We start from the raw sequence: 19,903 nt of genomic DNA on the forward strand, positions 1-19,903 counted from the left end.
GGAGTGCAGGTAAGAGGGCAGGAGTATAAAATTGCGCTATTCGCAGACGATGTGCTGCTGTCACTTACCAACCCATTGGTCTCCTTGCCTAACTTAATGAAAGAAATAGGGGACTATACACGGGTCTCGGGTTACAAATTGAATGCCAGCAAGTCTATGGGCTTGGCTGTGGGGGTCCCACGGGGATTGATGGAGACATTGAGGACATCTTTTGCATTTAAATGGGAGAAGAATGCAATATGTTACTTAGGAGTCAAGATCACGAATGACCTATCAGGCCTTTTTGAAGCTAATTACCCAGCTCTGAAGAGGGAGGTGCAAACAGACTTAGACAGATGGGCTAATATGGGATTGTCGTGGTTCGGGAGGATCGCGGCGATTAAGATGAACATCTTGCCCCGTCTTTTATATTTATTTCAGGTTCTTCCATTACAAATACCCCGAGCCTTTTTTTCTGGTCTCCAAGATAGGTTGATCCGCTTTATTTGGAATCAGAAAAGACCAAGGTTATCACGGGCTCTTCTTTACAAAAGTAGAAGGCTGGGGGGGCTGGGTGTGCCAAATCTGTTCTGGTACTATTGTGCAGCACAGACCAGAGCGGCGGTGGACTGGTTTAGGAAAGATAGTTATAAATTGTGGATTGACATTGAACAGGATTTAGTGGGATCACGGAAATTAGCTCATTTAATGTGGCTACCTCAGAAATATAGGGGAAGAGTTGACATGTTCCCGCCCACAGTACAGGCCACGTTCTATTACTGGGATCTTATGTTCATAGAACGTCAACCACCGGTATCGGGCTTAGCTCCCATAGCAGAAAACCCAATGTTTGAGCCAGGCATAGGAAACAACACCTTCAGGAGATGGGCAGATCAGGGACTGGATTTGCTGGGACAGATGCATCAAGATGAGAAAATAGTGCCTTTTGTACAGCTGGTGGACGATTTTGGGCTCAGGGAAACGGATCACTATGCTTACACACAAGTACAACACTTTTTGACAGCACAGGCATACAAAAGTAGTCTGAAGCGGGATACGCACCCACTGGAGGAAATATGTGTAGACTCTAAGATCGAACGAGGGCTGATATCCTTCTTATACGCACAGTTGATGGCTACTGCCAGACCATATGTACAACATAGGAGGAGGTGGGAGCAAGAACTACATTTCACATTACCGGAGGCGGACTGGGTCACACTGGAGAAAAAGATTTTGAAATCAGCTCGAGCAGTGAATATGCAAGAGAACGCTATTAAAGTAATGTATAGATGGTATCTGACCCCGGTTCGATTGCACCACATGTATGCTAAAGTGCCTAAGGAATGTTGGAGAAACTGTGGGGGAGAGGGGACAATGGGGCACATTTGGTGGTCTTGTCCCAAAGCAAAGGCTTACTGGAAGGGGATACAAGCACGTACTCAGAAGTGGGTAGGTAAATCTGTGAGGTGGCATCCTCTAACCTTTTTATTTGGGCAGCGACCAATAGGTTTCACCTCAGATCAGTGGCTTCTGTTGAGAGGATCTCTGCATGCAGCCCGTTTGAATTTAGCACAACACTGGAAGTCACCTTTAGTACCCTCAATGGTGAGGTGGAACACTAAGGTGCGCTACATATGTGAAATGGAGAGATTGACTGCCCAGAGAGCTAAAACACTGCCTGCATGGGAAAGGGTGTGGGAACCCTTTCTAAAAAATTGTTCAGACTAATCAGTATGATGACGGAGCATTCGGGAAGGTGAGGGGGGAGGGGGGAGGGGCAGTAGGATAAGGGAAGTTATAAGTTTAAAAAATTAAAAAAACTTGGAGTAGAATTGCTGTTTATTTTAACATTGTCATTGATTGGAAGGTATTACTGTTACACACTCATGTAAAGCTTGTTGGATACTGTACAATTGTATTGAGTCGTGCATTGAGTGATTATTGTATTGCTTTTGCAATGTTCAATAAAGACTTCTATAAAATCAAAAAAAAAAAGAAAAAACAGCACATTCAGCAAGTCCTGTTGTGTGTCAAATCACCAGGGGATGCTCCGCTAATAATACTGGAAAAACAGTCTTCCTCCAGCGTTGACTGCCTGTCCCTGCGGCTGCTTTTCCTCTCAGGGCATGCTCGGTTTCAAAACCGAGCATGTGCACCTGAGAGGAAAAGCAGACGCTCAGCAATGGGCAGAAGAGCAGCGCTGAGGAAGCTTCAGGTCCTCCCCAGCCTCCAAGGGGGGCCCAGCGCCAGAGTTTTCTCTCTCCTGCTCCTGTCGGGACGCAATCACTCGGGTCCAGTCAAGAGCAGGAGAGAGAGAGAGAGACCCAGGCACCAGGCCCCCCCTTGGAGGCCCAGGCCTGGGGAATTTTGCCCCCCCCCCCGCCTCTCCGTCTCGGTGGCCCTGCCTGCAAATTTTAACAAGTTCAGCGCTTCCAGGGCAGCTCTACTAGGGCAAACAGACTGACAGTTTACCTTAGAAAGAATAAATCTGTTTGTATTTTTAAAGTACTTTACCAGGATTTTCTCTCTCCCCTTATTCTCGTCAGAGAATGTGGTAAAAGCAGTTAGTTTAGCAGGGTTTAAAAAAATGTTTAAGTCCATGAAGGCATTATTAACATGGATTTGGGAAAATCCACTGCCTATTTCTAGGATAAATAGCATAAAATCTGTTTGACTGTTCTGGGATCTTTTTAAGTACATGTGATCTGGATTGCCCACTGTTGGAAACAGGATACTGGGCATGATGGAGCTTTGATTTTATTTATTTATTGCATTTGTATCCCACATTTTCCCACCTCTTTGCAGGCTCAATGTGGCTTACAATACATCATGAGTGGTGGAAATACATTAGAAATTAGACATTTAGTGTTATAGCAGGATCTTGAACAACATGATCAAGAAACAACATAGTAGTAGTGTAACAAGAAGGATTTTGAGTAGCATAAATAATGATAAAACGTGATATTAGTATATCAATCAGATATTATAGGAATAGTTCTGTATGTATGTATATCTTCACATTGGTTGATCTTTGTGGTATGCCTTGTTAAAGAGGTGGGTCTTCAGTAGTTTGATCCAGTACGTTCTTATGTCCTTAAAAAAAGAAAGGCAACTAAATTAAAAGCAGATTACATGCACAGTTGAATAAGATATGGGAAAGTCGTCTAAATTACAGGGTGTACATCAAGCTGTTTTAAGTGAAGAGTGAGTGAATAGTCAGTTGCCACATGTATTAAAGTCTTGAAAGAAGAGCTGCACTTCCACCTACTTCCTGAAGTGGAGATAGTCATTATTTCAGTGCAGAAAATGTGAAAAAGGTGTACCCTGTTGGGGAGACAAGTCAGATGCTAAAAATAAGAATCAGCTCACACAGGTACCACATCAAACAGCACAAACCACTTCTGTGGATGAGCATTTTTCAGCAACTAGACACAGCACAAATGACTTTATGGTCAAAATAAGTAGTATCTGGGTTTCCTATCACACTAAACCATAAAATCACACTACTTTTGTCGCTTTCTGATTACCCATTCACTTCTTCCTGTCTTAATCATACATATTTTAAAAGTCATACTTTTGCTCCTATCAGACCTGAATGAAGTTCAGACAGCTTGTCAAGAAATGTATTGTTAGGTCAATACAATACAAAAAAAAAAAAATCACATTATTTTATTTTGTTTTCTATTTATCAGTGCTTTTTTTGTACTGGCACCTTTTTTGTGAGGTCCGGCTCACCTGTCAGCTCCCTTCTGTTCGTGCATCCGTGCTCCCCCCTCAGCTCTGTTCAATTCTGGTTGCCGCATCTAAAAAAAGATATAGTGGAATTAGAAAAGGTACAGAGAAGAATGACGAAAATGATAAAGAGGATGGGACGACTTCCTTATGAGGAAAGGCTAAAGTGGCTAGGGCTCTTCAGCTTGGAGAAAAGGCAGCTGAGGGGAGATATGATAGAGGTCTATAAAATGATGAGTGGAGTGGAACGGGTAGACGTGACGCGTCTGTTTACGCTTTCCAAAAATACTAGGACTAGGGGGCATGTGATGAAGCTACAAAGTAGTAAATTTAAAATGAATCGGAGAAAACTTTTCTTCACTCAACGTGTAATTAAACTCTGGGATTTGTTGCCAGAGAATATGGTAAAGGCGGTTAGCTTAGCAGAGTTTAAAAAAAGGTTTGGATGGCTTCCTAAAGGAAAAGTCCATAGACCATTATTAAATTTCTGGGATAAGCAGTATAAAATGTTTTGTACTTTTTGGGGGATCTTGCCAGGTATTTGTGACCTTGTGAGAAATGTTTAAATATATTGCGTTTTCATATAGCATAGTTGTAAAGGTAGAATGTATAGTTTAGGCCCTAACTATCCCTTTCTAACAGAAAGCATCACCCTTACGTCCCTACCCGTAACCTCTGCTCTCAAGACAAATCCCTCCTTTCAGTACCCTTCTCCACCACCGCCAACTCTAGGCTTCGCCCTTTCTGCCTCGCTTCACCCCATGCTTGGAACAAACTCCCTGAGCCCATACGCCGGGCCCCCTCCGTACCCATTTTCAAATCATTGCTCAAAGCCCACCTCTTCAATGTCGCCTTCGGCACCTAATCACTAAACCTTTTCTCAGGAAATCTCAGCTACCCCAACTTGACATTTCGTCCTTTAGATTGTAAGCTCTTCCGAGCAGGGACCGTCCTTATTCGTTAATTTGTACTGCGCTGCGTAACCCTAGTAGCGCTCTAGAAATGTTAAGTAGTAGTAGTAATTACAGCTGTCTGAATCACTAGACAATGGAACTGTGTTTCTCTGTAAGAAGCAGGGACGGAAGGTGGAGGGGGGGGGGGGTTGTAAGACTTCCAAAATGCTGAGACACAGGAAAAGCTTCAAAGACAGGCCTTGAAACTAAAAGTCAGACATGTACATCTGCAAGAAGTGAATTAGAAACAAAGAAGGTAGTGTGAGGGGGGAGTTAGGAGGGAGTGAGAAATTGCAGGTGCTAGATTGTTAAGCAGAACTTTCACAGAACATTTAGAGATAAGAACACTAGCAGGCGAACTTTCTATGGAAAGTTTTCACAGAGAAGGATGTAAAGGGGAGGGGGTAAATGTGATTAGTGTACAATGAGACAATTTAGGGGGGGGGGGCAGACAATCTATATAATCTGTGACTTTGGCAGAAGTCAGGGTGTGCCTGCTTGATGTTAGAGATGCGGGATGTATTTTTGAACAAGAAATTAATGAAGCCTTGCTTCCTTAATCTGATTTTATGAGTCCTATTTTTGGTATAGGTTATCTGGGGGGGCTATTTATAACAACCTGGATTGGCCACTGTTGGAAACAGGATGCTGGGCTTGATGGACCTTTGGTCTGTCCCAGTACGCTAAACTGAACAAAAGTGAAAGCTCCCTAGTCAGAGTGACAGTGTGTGCTCCATATTGGGGGTGCGGAAGAGGCTGGAGCACCCACCCACAGAGCTTACATATATGCAGTGTGTTTTTTCTAGTGAAAAAGGTGCCGGTACTCAAATGCTAGGCCACCCTTCAGGGGTGGGGTGATCACTGAGGGACTCACCCCACAACAGCCAGGCCCCCTGCAACCAGTCACAGAATCTATGACAAGGCAGAATTGGTATGTAGAGCTTGAGCTCTTTCATTAAAACCTGGGGACCATGGGTCAATTTTAGCAGACAATGGAAAAGGTGCCGGTACTCAGTACCCCCAAGTACCCCCTCAAAAAAAGCCCTGCATATATGGATCCCTAGATACTTGGCTGCCCCCAGGAGACGGACGGCGTACGCACTCGTAACGTCAGGTCGTCCGTGGGGATGCGTCATCACGCTGAGGAAACGTCGGGCGTGAGGGCGGGGATTTTCTTCCGCCACTCTCTCTTTACGCTTGTTTGTTTGCAGTGCGGCTTTGACCCTTGTTGGGGGTCGTCGGTGTCTGTCTTTAGCCGCTGTTTTATTTCTTTGGTTTTGTTTTTTCCCCCCCGCTCCGCTGTCCGGCCCCGCTCTCTCCCCTTCTCGGTTGGACTCCTTCCCCGTTATATGCACCATACGGCGTCCTTCCCCTCCTTCATGTGGGTTCGGGGCCTCTGCGTCTCCGACTATGGCGAGGAAAACAGTTAGCAGGAAGAGGAAAGCGCCGGGCCTGGCAGTCGCAGGGCCGCAGGGAGAGCAGGTAAATCAAGTCAACAGCAGCGGGGTGTCTCTTTCCTGGTACTGACGGTGCAATGTGGGATCTGCTTAGCCCGGGAACTCCAGAAAAAGGGACCCCCCCTTCCTTTTCTACCCCACACAAACTTGTAGTTGGGCAGATGTAGAATCTGGTGACGCTTCCAGGGGAAGGATCGTGTTATCTTGAGTGGATGGAGCTATTTTGGAAGGGTTAAATAGATGCGTTTACCCACGTGGCCTTTATTTATTTATTGCATTTGTATCCCACATTTTCCCACCTCTTTTGCAGGCTCAATGTGGCTTATAATACATCATGAATATCCCTAAATGAGATGTCTTGGACTTTTCCGATACTGACAGCGAAAAGGCTGAGGCTACACTTGAAAGCCGAGCGCCAGCTCTGATCTATATATATATACTTGATATGTTTTTGTGAAAACGGTTCTGTAACCTTTTTCCTTGTCCTTTCCGCCCCCCCCCCCATTCTCTACTTTATTATTTTGCCATGAAGATAATCCCGATCAGCCACCTGAATCTCGGGCTTTTTATGTGTCTCCATCCCTACCCTCATCAGCTGACAGCCGGGTAAAAACAGCTCCTCCCTTTCCCCATAACCACCCTGCCCGCCGCTTTCTGGTCCAAAGCTGTTACCTGCCAGAGCAGGGAAAAAGAAAACAAACAAATCTGGACGGGTTCCAGCCCCCCCCATCCCAATCCCCAGTTTGACATCACAAGAGGTGAGCTTAAAAAAAAAAAACCCAACTCATCTGTGAGCAACTGGGGGCTCTTGGCTTTGTAACGGTTTCACTTTTTTATTCCACTGGGTCACTGCTTGTTGCGTACACACGTGTTTTCGTTCAAGCTTTGGAATTCCCTGCATCAACTGACTACGTTGATGGACTGAGGTTCGGACCGGTGAACTGTAGGCATTTGAGTACAAAGCCTCCCACCGTGTGCAGTCATTAATCTACTTTATTATTTTCACTCCCCTTTGGACAGTAAGTGTCCAGAGACTATTAGTTGTTTTTCCATGCACCGAAATGACTGCAAACGTGGTGTGTCCTGTCTTGGTTCTCCAAGTGGTGCACAGGTCTGTAAGTAGTTGTTGCTTGGGTGATGGAAGATCCTAGTTAATAGTTTGTGGAGGGAGAAAATGAAATCTTCTTTAGTCACGGGTTGGTTAGCTTATGTAAAGTCTCCCCCCCCCCCCCTCTCCATTTTCTAGTTTTTGTTTGCTTTTTTTTAGTGGTATGCATTTTAATTAGTGTTTTAATCATTAGATCTTATGTATTGGATACTCTGTTGGGTTAGACTTGGGAAAATAATCCTAACTGGTTTGATAAAAAAAAAATGCTAGCTTTCATTCATAAATAAGTTTATCCTTATTAACTCTGGGTGCATTAATGTTTGGGTTGTGGTACATACTGTTTGTAACCATACATTTGGAAAGGGTGAGGGACATTCCAGTATTCTTTTTTTTTTTTTGTCATTTTATCATTTTCATACAGTTATATAGACATAAGTATGCAGACTATAATGTAAATTTGTAAGGAAAAAATATTCAGTTTAGTGTATTTCGTTCTAAAATAGCTCACACACGGGGCAGTTTTCACATACTGTACATAACAGCAAATCATGTTGATTGTGTTTTAACAAGTGTTCTATGTAGATTTTCAAAGAAAAACTTTTCTGGTTTTGTGTGTGTGTGTTTTGTTTGGTTTTTTTTTTCTTTTTTAATTATCTTCCATTGCCTCAAGTACAAACTTAGGGGCCCATTTACCAAGCTGTGGTAAGCACTAACACTTGCTTAAAGCAGCAAAAAATGCCATACTGCTGGGCGTGCTTAGACGTCTTATATTAATTTTGGGATCCGTGCATACTACCCATGTCTTAAAAAATAAAATGTTATTTGCTAGTGCTTGGGTCATGAACCTTTATTGCCTACATATGACCAAAACTAATTCTACTGATCCTACTACCCATCACAAGGATAATGACCTTGGCTATCTTTCCAACCAAAATTCCGTTTGCTTATCCTATACCCACCCTTCTCCTGCCGCTTCCACCCTTGCCTACACCTCTCCTACTCCTTTACCCCTCTCCTTCTCCCCTCTCCTTATTTACCTACCTATCGCTTTTGTTATTCTGTTATATTTAACTTTTATTTTCTCATCAATATCCTGTAATCCCTATTACTATGTAAGCCGCATTGAGCCTGGTTTGAGTGGGAAAGCGCGGGGTAATAATAAAACATAACAGGTGGTAGTAGGGCCACTCATGCACTAATGGAGTAAATTAGCATGTGGCCATTACTAATAAGGGAAGTAAGAAAATTGGCCATTTTTTGTCTGTGGTAAAAATGGCCTTAGTGCATGGGAATGACCCGTGTAAGGGTGTGTTAAGGTCACTTTTTACAACGGTTTGGTAAAAGGGCGCCTTAGGTTGTGAGCACCCCCACCATGGGCAGAAAAATACCTTGTGTACCTGAAAGTACACTGCTTTGATAGCTTTTAGGCTTGCAGGGGGTAAATTAAGACATGAAACAAAATAAACAACACTAAAGCATCGCCTCCATATATTAGATGCCGGTGGACTTCACACTGTATGGGTGCTAAGCAGGAATAGAGTAGATGTGCATGTGCTGTTTACTTCCCTGACCTTGGCACACTCTGGGAATGCTTCTTTTTAATTCGTGCTATAGAATCTACATGTACTGAACATGGAGATAATCATGATGTAATGGGACAAAGCCTACATGGATTTATAGTCAAGGGAAGTCATGCCTTGCCAATCTACTGATTTTTTTTGGAAGGCATGAATATGCATAAAGGTGAACCAGCTGATAGTGTATCTGATTTTTCAGAAAGCTTTTGACAGAGTTCCCCTGAAAGACTGCCTCCTCCTATCCCATGACATTTTAATTTTGTCAGGAGTTAGAACATAAACATAAGAACATAAGAGTAGCCATAATGAGTCAGACTAATGGTCCATGTAGCCCAGTGTTTATAACAGTGGCCAAGTCACAGTACCTGGTAGAAACCCAAATTATGGCAGTACTCAATGCTACCAGTTGCTTCCCCATGTCTGTCTCAGTAGTAGACTATGTACTTTTTCACCAGTAACTTGTCCAAACCTTTTTTAAACCCAGATACGCTAACCCCTGTTACTATTTCCTATTGTGGATGGGGGAAATGGTACTAAACAGATTCAGAATCAATAGGGATAGTGGTTTAAATACAATCCACAAAACCTCTAATTCACTGTATATATACCTTAATTCTTAACCATTTAAAAATCTTTCTTATATTAGCTCCTTGAACCTTCAATAACCACAAAATACGGATAGGAAAAAGCCTCAGAATACTGGTAGCTAGCTTCTTTTAGCCATCACAATTTCTATTGTAGGTTGAAAAAAAAAAACCTCCCCCCCCCCCCCCATTTTTTATTTTTATTTGTTTACTTTTAAACATGTATCATCACTTTATGCGAGAGCTTCATTACTTTATTTTAAAAATCCAAAAGAACTTATTGCAATATCTTAACAACTTCCTGGTCAGACTGCGACTAATTAAAACACAGCCAACTAGTAGCTGTCTCACCAGGAGGTTGTTAAGAAGATAAGCAATAAGATAAGTTCTTTTAGATTGTTTTTTTAAATAAAGTAATGAAGCACTCGTATGAAGAGATGATATATGTTTAAAATGAAAAAGTAAAAAAAAAAAGGGGGGGGGGGGCTCAGCCTCTGTTAGCTTCACATTTTTTATCAGTATTCTGAGGCTTTTTAAGTACATAAGTGTTGCCATACTGGGACATACTGAAGGTCCATCAAGCCCAACATACTGTTTCCAATAGTGGCCAGTCCAGGTTACAAATACCTGGAATGTGTAAACCTGTCCCTTGTCCCTGGAGAGGGGAAAACACTTCAGCCCTAGGGGCTGGAATAAGAGAGACAATCAGACTTAAATATAGGCGCAACCAGTAAAAATCTTTATTGGTATCTCACTAAGCCAATACAAAATAATTGTTCTCTCTGGAGCAGGTTGTCACACAGAAAAGCCAGACGCAAAAACTGAATAACAAAACTGCTCAGCAAAAACTTTCCTAGCCATCTCATATATACTGTTGTAAGTTTCGTTTCTCCTAAATCGTGTGATTTCTCCTAAACTAACTTATGGCCATATATGGATTTTCCTGTTATATTCTGTATTGTAGTCAGAATAGTTGGTGTTCTCTTTCCCTTTGCTGGAAATGTAATGTGTGGTGTCTTATTTCTATTAAAATATTTAATGGGAAGTTGTTAGCTGGCTGGGATGCTTTGCTACCCAGACATTATTCCCATCCCTGGTGAGGTGAGGTGGGGGGGGGGGGCATTGCTAAGATAGTGGTCCCATCTAGTGACTGGAGAGTTCTGTGTCTTTCCCTCATCCCAGCTGAGGACTGTTAGTTGGATGAGTGGACAGGCCTTAAGCTGCCAGGTAGTTGCTGATAAAGGCATTTTCTGTTGAATGGAGCTAGAACAAACTTGGGCCAATACATTCATTTTGGGAATTTGTATCTTGGAAAAAGAGGTTGCTGCTTTTTTGTTTTTCCATCTTCCGTTTTATTTTTTCTTAAATGCCATGCTTTAACAAAAGCAAGTTAAGTTTCAAAATACCAGTGATTAAGGGTTTGATCTTTTTTTTTTTTATTATTTTTTTTATTGCTTGGTTTATTCTTTTATGCTAGTAATTTTAATACTTGAAATAAAGCTTTATTCCTGATAGCTGACAAGCACAGGTATATGGTACTTTTTCTTTCAGCACCTGTAGTAATTGGGAGGGCTTATGTATTTTTTTTTTCCGCAGCTTGGCTGGGATCACTTTGCTCACAAAAGGAAACGACTCCCTCCTGTGAAGAGGTCTTTGGTGTACTACTTAAAAGGCAGAGAGCTCAAGGTTCTGGAAGATTCCAGCTACCGCAGATTGTTGTGTGGATATGCAGCCCAGAAGCTTCCCTGCCTCTTGAAAGAGCGAGAATTCTATCTTGGGAACCTTAATAAAGTATTTGCATCTCAATGGCTCAATCATCGGCAAGTGGTGTGTGGAACAAAATGCAATACAGTAAGTATGGCTTGGTTTTGGTCTCTTTATTTTTTTTCCCCCTTTGGAAGCTTTGCCAAAAATGTGGAGGCTTTCATAAACCTGGGGTCCTGTGTTCAGGTCATTAGCGCTTGCTATCATCTTTGGCATCTCAAAAATGTTCACATTGTATCTGGAAATCCGTCTTGCCAGCACAGACACTCCGTTCTTATTGCAATACAATATCGCTTTTTATAAACTGTGTTTGCCCAGCAGTTTGGTTTAGTGGAGTTACAAAAATGAAGCTAGTAAAAAAACTAGGAGAAACAAAGTAATAATTTAAAATCCACATTAAGGGGCTGATGATCAGAAGCAAACGTGGGCGCTAATGGCCAGTAGTGCCGTACTAGCGCCCACGTTTGTTCCCACCCGATGATCAGAGCCGGCTAAAGAGTGTAATAACACGCTTGCTGGCTCTGAATGCTAATTGCATGCAAATGCATGCAAGCAAGGGTCTCCCACATTCCTCCCTCATGATCAGCGGGCAGTGCGCCAAACAAGGGCGCTGCTAGTGCTGCAAACCCTACGATAGCTCGGAGCTGGTGTTAGGGTTTGCCAGTGAGGGAGGCCCACCGAATAGGTTTGAGAGGTTCTGGGATTTTCAACCGGACTTGTCAAACCTAAGCCCACTGCCCCCCAAACACAAGACTTGGAGGTCCAGTGGACCTCCAGGCCCCCCCCCACTCCCAAAACACAAAAACCCTGTTGGTCCAGTGGGATCGCTGGTTACTCATTCTCCCACCCTAATATAGAACAAAAGCGCCATGGTGGTCCAGTGGGACCGCTATCAGCTAGCTCGCTCTCCCTCCCCCAGCGGCCTACCTCTCTGTAGTAGTAGTAGTAGTAGTAAGCGGAGGAGGGAGGGTGCCTTCCCAAAATGGCGGCGCCCCATCCTGCCCAGTGTATCTTTGGATGCGCTCTGAGGGCCTTAGTTTCCATATAAGGGTTAAGCCAGGATCTGTCAAACAGCTTCTGTGGAAGGATTGTGCTTTGGGCCCTTATGATCCCATAAGTGACATTCAGAAATCTCTGAAATAGATATCTTCAGTTTTCTTCTAAGCTGCATATAATTAATCTCTTGCCTAATTTCTATAGGGAGTGAATTCCATTAACTAGTAATGTGATAAGGGTTTAATGATGATCACAAGTAATACATTTTGGTGCCGTCTGGAAGGTTCAAGTATTTTTCTCTACCTGCAGTAGGCGATAGAGTCCCTGGCCTAGCTCCTCGCTTTGCCGGTCAGAGCCATGCAGGGTGATTGAGCCTAAGGGCTGCTCCTTGGTTTCCATGCCTAGTTGAGCATGGAGTTTTGGCTCCGCAGCTCCCAATTTGCATTTGATAGTGCTACTGGTTGCGGCTTCAGGCTCGGTCCACTGGGACCTTGTCCGGAGAGTGTGGGGCCCCGGCTTGGGTGCCGAGGGGAGGGCGCTGGATGCACCGATCGACTCAGAGGAGATGGGGGGGAGATCTTAGAGTCTCTCTGTCCTTGGTGGGCTCCAGTTCTGGAGACCCTCCTCGGGAGAAGCAGAAAGGCATCTCTTCAGGAAGGCAGGAGGAGAGCTGTCTTGTCTTATTGACAAGATTATTATGGCTCTCTCTATGCTTAAAGACTCCAGCTGCAGACCTGGTGGAAGGGGATCCTCTGCTGGAGGGGCTCGCTGGGCTCCCTAAGTATTTTCCCCTTTACAAGGCTGTTATCCAGATGGTGTTGATATGGGGGGAAAAATTGGGATGGTCCCCTTCAAGGTGCCAGGGCTCTGGATAGCCTTTATACCTTTGCTCCAGAGGAGGTTGGAAAGTATTGGACCTTCCCTAAAGTGGATGCTCTGGTCACTTCAGTCACTAAGGTGCCTGTTCTGTCCAAGGGGGGTTTGGCTTGGAATCTGGGATGGCCTTATTAGTGGATGTTCTTTATGATCTGGTCAGCTGAGCCTCCCGCCCAGCTTCTGCTTCAGTGTTTGTGCACTGGTGGTTGTGGCTGTACCACTGGGTGGCGGATGCAGCTTCCAAGAAGCTGTTGAGTCAGCTGCCCTTTTAGAGACTCTTGCTTTCTGGCAAGGGTCTGGAGAATCTGGTGAAGGACATAGGAGAGGTGTATCTTGGGTTCCTTGAGCTGAGGCTCCTTCTGGCCCATTCTAGAGAGTCATTGCTTTTCTCGGGGTCCACTGTTTTTGGATGGAGATTCTGCACTCGGTCATTGCATCCATAAGGCTGGGGGAGTTCTTGTCCACCCTGAACTTCACAGAGGCATACCTCCATATCCCTATTGTGAGTCACCACAGGCACTCTGCTTTTATTTGCTGGGGCCTTTTGGCCTCGCTATGGTGCCACACGTTTTCCAAGCTGACGGTGGTGGCAGCAGTGTATCTGCAGCTTCAGGAGGTTCAGGGATGTCTGGCTGATTCGGGCCAATGGAGACCGAGGCGGCCGAGGTTAGTGTGGAGGAGTAGCCTAGTGGTTAGTGCAGTGGACTTTGATCCTGGGGAACTGAGTTCAATTCCCACTGCAGCTCCTTGTGACTCTGGGCAAGTCACTTAACCCTCCATTGCCCCTGGTACAAAATAAGTACCTGAATATATGTAAACCGCTTTGAATGTAGTTGCAAAAACCTCAGAAAGGTGGTATATCAAGTCCCATTTCCCTTCCCTTACCGTGCGAGTGATGTCTCTTCTGGAGTCGCTGGGCTTGGTGGTGAACCTGTGCAAGAGTTATCTGGTTCTCCCTCAGCTTTTGGAGTATCTTAGTCTGCTTCGATACGGTCCTGGTGATGGCGTACCTTCCGGAGGAGCAAGCAAGGAAGCTGTGGGTGCAGGTGTGCTGGTTTTGCAAGCTCCTAATGCCCACAGTCTAGGACTATTTGCATCTTCTGCACTCCATGGCAGCAGCACTGTAGGTTGTTGCTTGAGCAAGCCCTGTTGTAACAGTGGGCTCTGGTGTCTCAGGACTTCCATCATCTTCTGCTACTTCTGTCCTGGGCGAGTCTCAGTCTGGCCTGGTGGGACAGTTCACCTCACCTTTTGCGGGAGTTTCCTCTGGATCCTCTTCAGTGGGTACTGGTTACCACTGATGAGTCTCCTTGGTTGGAAGGCTTGTTGCCTATGTTGGGTGGCTCAAGGCACCTGGTTGGGCCAGGAGACGACCTGGTCTATCAGTTATCTAGAGACCCTGGTAGTCTGTCTTGCCTTGTGGGCATTTCTGCCACTCCTGGAAGGAAAGTGGCCAGAGTTATGTCTGATGATGCCACAGCTGTGGTTTACATTAACAATCAGGGTGGGACCCAGAGTCAGACAGTGGCTCTGGAGGCTGCATGCCTGTGTCAGTGGGCAGATACGCACCTGCATGTTCTCTCATCGGTCCATATTGCAGGCAGACAACATGCAGGTGTACTTTCTTGGCCTTCTTTCCTGGATCCGGGGAAGTGGGAGCTGGGCTGTTGGGCCTTTTAGCTCAGTCTGGACTGCTGGGGGCCCCCTCAGTTTGACGATGGCATCCAGGCTCAGTGTAAAAGCAGAATGCTTTCTCAGTTGAAGGAGAGATCCAGCCTCTCAGGGGATGGATGCCCTTGTGCAGCCTTTGCTGGCAGTGGAGCCTCTCTCAGTGGCCTCTGTTACGGTGCTTGTTGGGTAGAATTTCGCATCATCCTCATTTGGTCTTGTTGGTGGTGCCGGATTGACTTCATAGACCTTGGTATGCAGATCTCAGGTGCTTGCTGATGGAAGACCCTCTTCCTCTGCCCAGAGGTCAGGGTCATTTCAGGCAGGGACTGGTGGAATTGAAAGATCTGGCTCCCTTTTGGCTTACACTATGGCCATTGAGAGGTGTTATTTGAAAAGTGTGGGGTTTCCCTTGCTGTGATTTCTATGTTGCTCTGCTCCAGGAAATCATCTATGTACCTGGCTTATAGAAACGTAGAAACATGAGGGTAGATAAAGGCCAAATGACCTATCCAGTTTGCCCATCCTTTGTAACCACTAACTGTTCCTTATCCTATGGGATCCCACGTGCCTGTCCCACGCTTTCTTAAATTCTGAAACAGTCCTCGTCTCCACAACCTCCACCCTGAGTCTATTCCATACATCCACCACCCTTTCCATGAACAAATACATTTAGATTCCTCCTAAGCCTGTTTCCTCTTAGCTTCATCGTATGCTCTCTCATTCCACAGTTTTCCTTCATTTGAAAAAGGCTCATTTCTTGTACATTAATGCCCCTGAAATATTTAAATGTCTCTATCTCCTTTCTCTCTCCTCTCTTCCAGTGTATACATATTGAGGTTCGTAAGCCTGTCTCTATATGTGTTATGTCCAAGACCATTTACCAGTTTTGTAGCCGCCCTCTGGACTGACTCCATCCTTATATTCTTTCTTAGGTGTGGTCTCCAGAAGTGCACACAGTACTCTAAATGGGGACCATTCCTAAAGCTTCGCTAGGTCCTTCCTCATGTCATCCACACCTTCCGGGGTGTCCACCCTGTTGTAGAGTTTGGTATCATCCGCAGAGAGACAAGCCTTATCAGACAGCCCTTCCACAATATCACACACAAAGATGTGAAAAAGAGCCGGCCCTAGGACTGATTCCTGCGGTATTCCACTGATAACATCTCTATCTTTAGAGCAAGATCCATTTATCATTACCCTCTGTCTCCTTCCGTTCAACTAATTTTTAACCCAGTCAGTTACTCTAGGTCCCATACCAAGGGTACTCAGTTTATTTATGAGTCGCCTGTGCGGAACTGTGTTGAAAGCTTTGCTGAAATCTAAGTACACCATATCTAGCACCCCTCCCACGTCCAAATGTTTGATCACCCAGTCAAAGAAATCAATCGGCTTCATCTGACACGACCTTCCTCTAGTGAAGCTATGCTGCCTCGTGTCCTGCATTCCATTCAGTTCGAGAAACCTCAGTCCCCCTCTTTAAAAGCATTTCCATTAGTTTACTTACCACCAAGGTTAGATTGACCAGTCTGTAATTCCCAGCCTCCTCCTTCCAATCTTGTACTCAGGGACCACATCCACCCTTCTCCAGTCCTCTGGGACCACTCCAGATTCTAAGGAAGCATTGAGGAGGTCTGTCAGCAGAGCTGCCAGAACTTCTCTGAGTTCCTTGAGCACCCTCACATGTCTCCCATCAGGCCCCATTGCTTTGTCTACTTTTATTTTAGCTAGCTCCTCACGAATACAATCCTCTGAGAACGGGTCATGGTCTACCATCCATTCAAACAGGGCAATCGATCTGCAAACTCAAAGATGAAAAACAGGCAAAGCAGATATGTATATAAAATTTTTAAAATAAATATAGATCATAATATAGTTAGCAAGCCCGACACAGGCCGTGTTTCGCCCAACTGGGCTGCATCAGGGGCTACAAAATAAACAGTTATATAACAATTAGAACAAATATAAACAATAAAAAACAATTAAAAGCAAAATGATAATAGTTATGTTCTAAAACCATGATAAAATACTTGGCTGATAATTTTGTTTCAACTTTTTTTTATTGATGATCCCATAGCTTATACATAGCCTTGAAATGTAACAATTAACAAATCAATGAACACAACATTCTTTTGCGAATTTAACAATAACTTGTGTCACCAATATTTTGTTTTTGTTCCTTTTTCTCTCCTCATTCCCACAAACTACAGTCTCTGTACCCTAAGTGTTTGCTTACTTTGTTGAAATGAACAGGAAATAGACTTAATCAAAATAACATATTAATTTCACTAACATCACATGGAATGCTATAATTATTACGGTACCCTATCTGAAGTTTCCTATCCCCCCCCCTTACTTGTTTTGCAGCGCTCCTTTTTTTCCCCCTACCTTCATGGTTTTCGTTCTTTTGATTCCTCTCCAAACACCTTTCCACTCTGCTACTGTGGGATAATACAAAGCCAGCCTATTGTTGGAACCCCCTCTACATCGTCTTCAACTGTTATCACCACCCAAATGCCTATCCTCCCCCTCCTAGCCTGGTTTACTTAAATTTTGGCTGATAATTTTAAAACACCATGATATGGTCTACTACAAAAATATCGGAATGATATAGTGCGATTCTGTAAATGTAAATGATGCAGCCCAGTTGGACGAAACACGGCCTGTAATTCCCCAGACATGCCTAACCCCCAAGCCAGGCACAAGAAGGGCCAGGGATGGATGTTTTGCACGATGGCCAATTCTTTGCTCTTTTGAGTTGGCAAGCAAAGGTGGTATTAACGAGGAATACGTCGCTAGGTACAAGCAAATCTGGTTTTATCTTCCAGGCATTCCCTAAGGTCACATCCACTCCTTTCCTTGATATTTCACTCAGCATCCATGGGTGATTACTGAGGATTGAGGGTGTGCAACGTTATGCAACATTACTCCGACTTGGGATTTTCCCGGCTACCATTTTGTCAGGTTCCAGATTCTCAGTCTGACTACGAGACTATCTACACCCCATGTCATCTTGATTATTTCCCCTTTTGGCACCCTTACCACATTCTCCTTGCTGGTTGGACCTGGATTGGTCTCTGACCTAAGTTCTAACAGTCAGGGGTCAGCTGACTTTTGGAAGTTAATGCAAAGAAATTCCTTTGTCCTTTCAACTTGATAAGATCCACTAGCTCCTTTAACATTTTTTACTCGCCTGTATGGAATAGTATGAGTAACCTGTGTCCACATGATTCTGAATATAATCCAGAACTGGTCGGAACCTTTTTAAAAACTCATTGCCCAACAAGAGTTTGTTCCCTGCTTACTTGGTCACAATGACTGTGTGTTTAATTTTCATTTTACCCAACTGAAAAGTGACCTATACCTGGCACACCACATGAATAGATTGATTACCGTAGGCCACCAGGGAAGTGTCACGGGGAGACAAACGTAGGCTGCGAGGACTTCCTAGAGAGGCCCTCAACTTCTTGAAGAGGTCCTCGGTCATCAGTGTAACTTCTGAAGCGGTATCGATCAAACCCTCACCTTGAAGTTCCTTTGTAGGGACAAGGAAAGGGTATACCTCTGCCTCTTTGGGTGAAAGGCACCTAAGAAGTATCGATGACTAGATGGGGAGTTCTTGGCCATGGTGGCCCTTCTGGGGGTTACATTATTACCCCCTGTTGTAAAGTGAATCTACGTGGGCATCAGAGTGGTCGCTTACCAGTTCAGACACATCAGGAGTTAGTGGTTCACAGGTTTTAACATGTTACTGGCTTGTTTTTTTTTTTCATGGAACCAACCAGCCTTTTCCGCTGAGGTGGCTGGGCCGGCGTTGTCTTACTCTACCTTCTTAGGAAACCTTCCTCTCCTCCTATGAGGCAGCTTTAGTCTTGAATCATTCTGTTCTAGCAAACATTGAATGGCGGATTCCATCCTAGCCTCTTCTGGGAATCCTTTATTTTTAGTCTGTTGGGAAGCGGCTTGTTGAGAGGGTACCTGGGGGAATCCTCCCTTTCTTCTATACTTGATTTCCCCGGCCACTGTGATTGTCCTGCTTAGGTGGGTTGGTGTCCCTTTTTTGGCAGATTGTCTGGTGGGGAACATCCTCCTGTCTTTAGGTGGGTCGAAAGGCTTATCTGCTTCCAGTACCAGGTTACCCTGGACTGAGCTAACTCATGACTGGTGACCCCTACTTTTCCTTTGATTCTTTTTCACCAGGTCTTGGTTCTTTGTACCACTGGAGCCTGCCTCACACCTGTTCAGCCCGGGTCACCAAGGTGGAGAGGGGCTCATGTTCGCTATGTGCCAGATGGGCCCTCAGATTAGTAAGGTTTTAGGGAACAGGGCCTTGAACTGTGAGTCTTCCCTTTCTTGAGGATGGTATTTGAAGTAATGATACGCCTCTTTGAGCTGAAACAGGCCCTTTATGTGGTCCATAATATTTCACCAGGACCTGTTTTGAAGGCAGCCAAATTTGTCTTCTCATAAAGTGACACGGCAGCTTTGACTTCGAGGCATCTATCCTCAAAGGTCCAAGGTATGAGGGTGGTATTATCCTCTCTACTTCTAAAGTATCTAGAGCTTGGTGTACTTGGTTCAGGTGGTCTTTTATAGAGTAGTGTTCTCTTGACAAAGAGGGTTACCATTTTCTTAAGTTCCGTGATTCTCTTGCTGAGGTTCAGACTTAATTTCCCTAGAAAAGGTTCTAGTACCACAAATATGGAAGGGGTCCTCTGGCACTGGAGTCTTGAGTATGGACCCGTGATCTTCAATGGTTCGTGATGTTCTCCAGCTCTCTTCTAGGAGTGCTGGCTACAGGATGAAGTCTGTGGTGTCCCCTTGGCAGCTCTTCCTCACTTTCCTCACCACCAGAATCATCCCCCGATTTGGAGACAGGACTACACTCAGGTGTCAAAGGATGGCTTTCTGGAACATCAGCTGCTTCTGGGAGGTGCGAGTCATAGCCCTTGATGTCGTTTACAGCCTCTGCTATGATCTTAAGATCTGGCCCACCTGTTCAATATGTCCCTGCAACTCCAGTGTCTGCCTGTAGTTTGGCCATCTGATCCAGAGTGGCCAAACGCTGGTCACTCACACTTTGCCCATTGCACCAGGTACAAATACGTACCTGTATATACTATGTAAAATGCTATGAATGTAGTTGCAAAAGCCACAGAAAAGCAGTATATCAAGTCCCATTCCCTTTCCTTTCAGCTGCTTTTGCAAA

At 44.6% G+C, this 19,903-nt stretch overlaps 1 protein-coding gene across 1 annotated transcript in view; it reads left to right on the forward strand.

Moving 5' to 3' along the window:
• Positions 1 to 5,860: 5,860 nt before the first annotated feature.
• LOC115462834 (DDB1- and CUL4-associated factor 12) overlaps positions 5,861 to 19,903 on the forward strand; it is a 113,825-nt gene continuing 99,782 nt past the window's right edge. Inside the window, exons 1-2 of the mRNA XM_030192868.1 lie at positions 5,861 to 6,146; positions 10,987 to 11,241. Coding sequence (XP_030048728.1) covers positions 6,075 to 6,146; positions 10,987 to 11,241 — 327 coding nt within the window. The 5' untranslated portion in view covers positions 5,861 to 6,074. The remainder of the gene's footprint in view (positions 6,147 to 10,986; positions 11,242 to 19,903) is intronic.

Source organism: Microcaecilia unicolor, chromosome 2 (assembly GCF_901765095.1).
Source record: "Microcaecilia unicolor chromosome 2, aMicUni1.1, whole genome shotgun sequence".
In the NCBI taxonomy this organism is placed as follows: domain Eukaryota; kingdom Metazoa; phylum Chordata; class Amphibia; order Gymnophiona; family Siphonopidae; genus Microcaecilia; species Microcaecilia unicolor.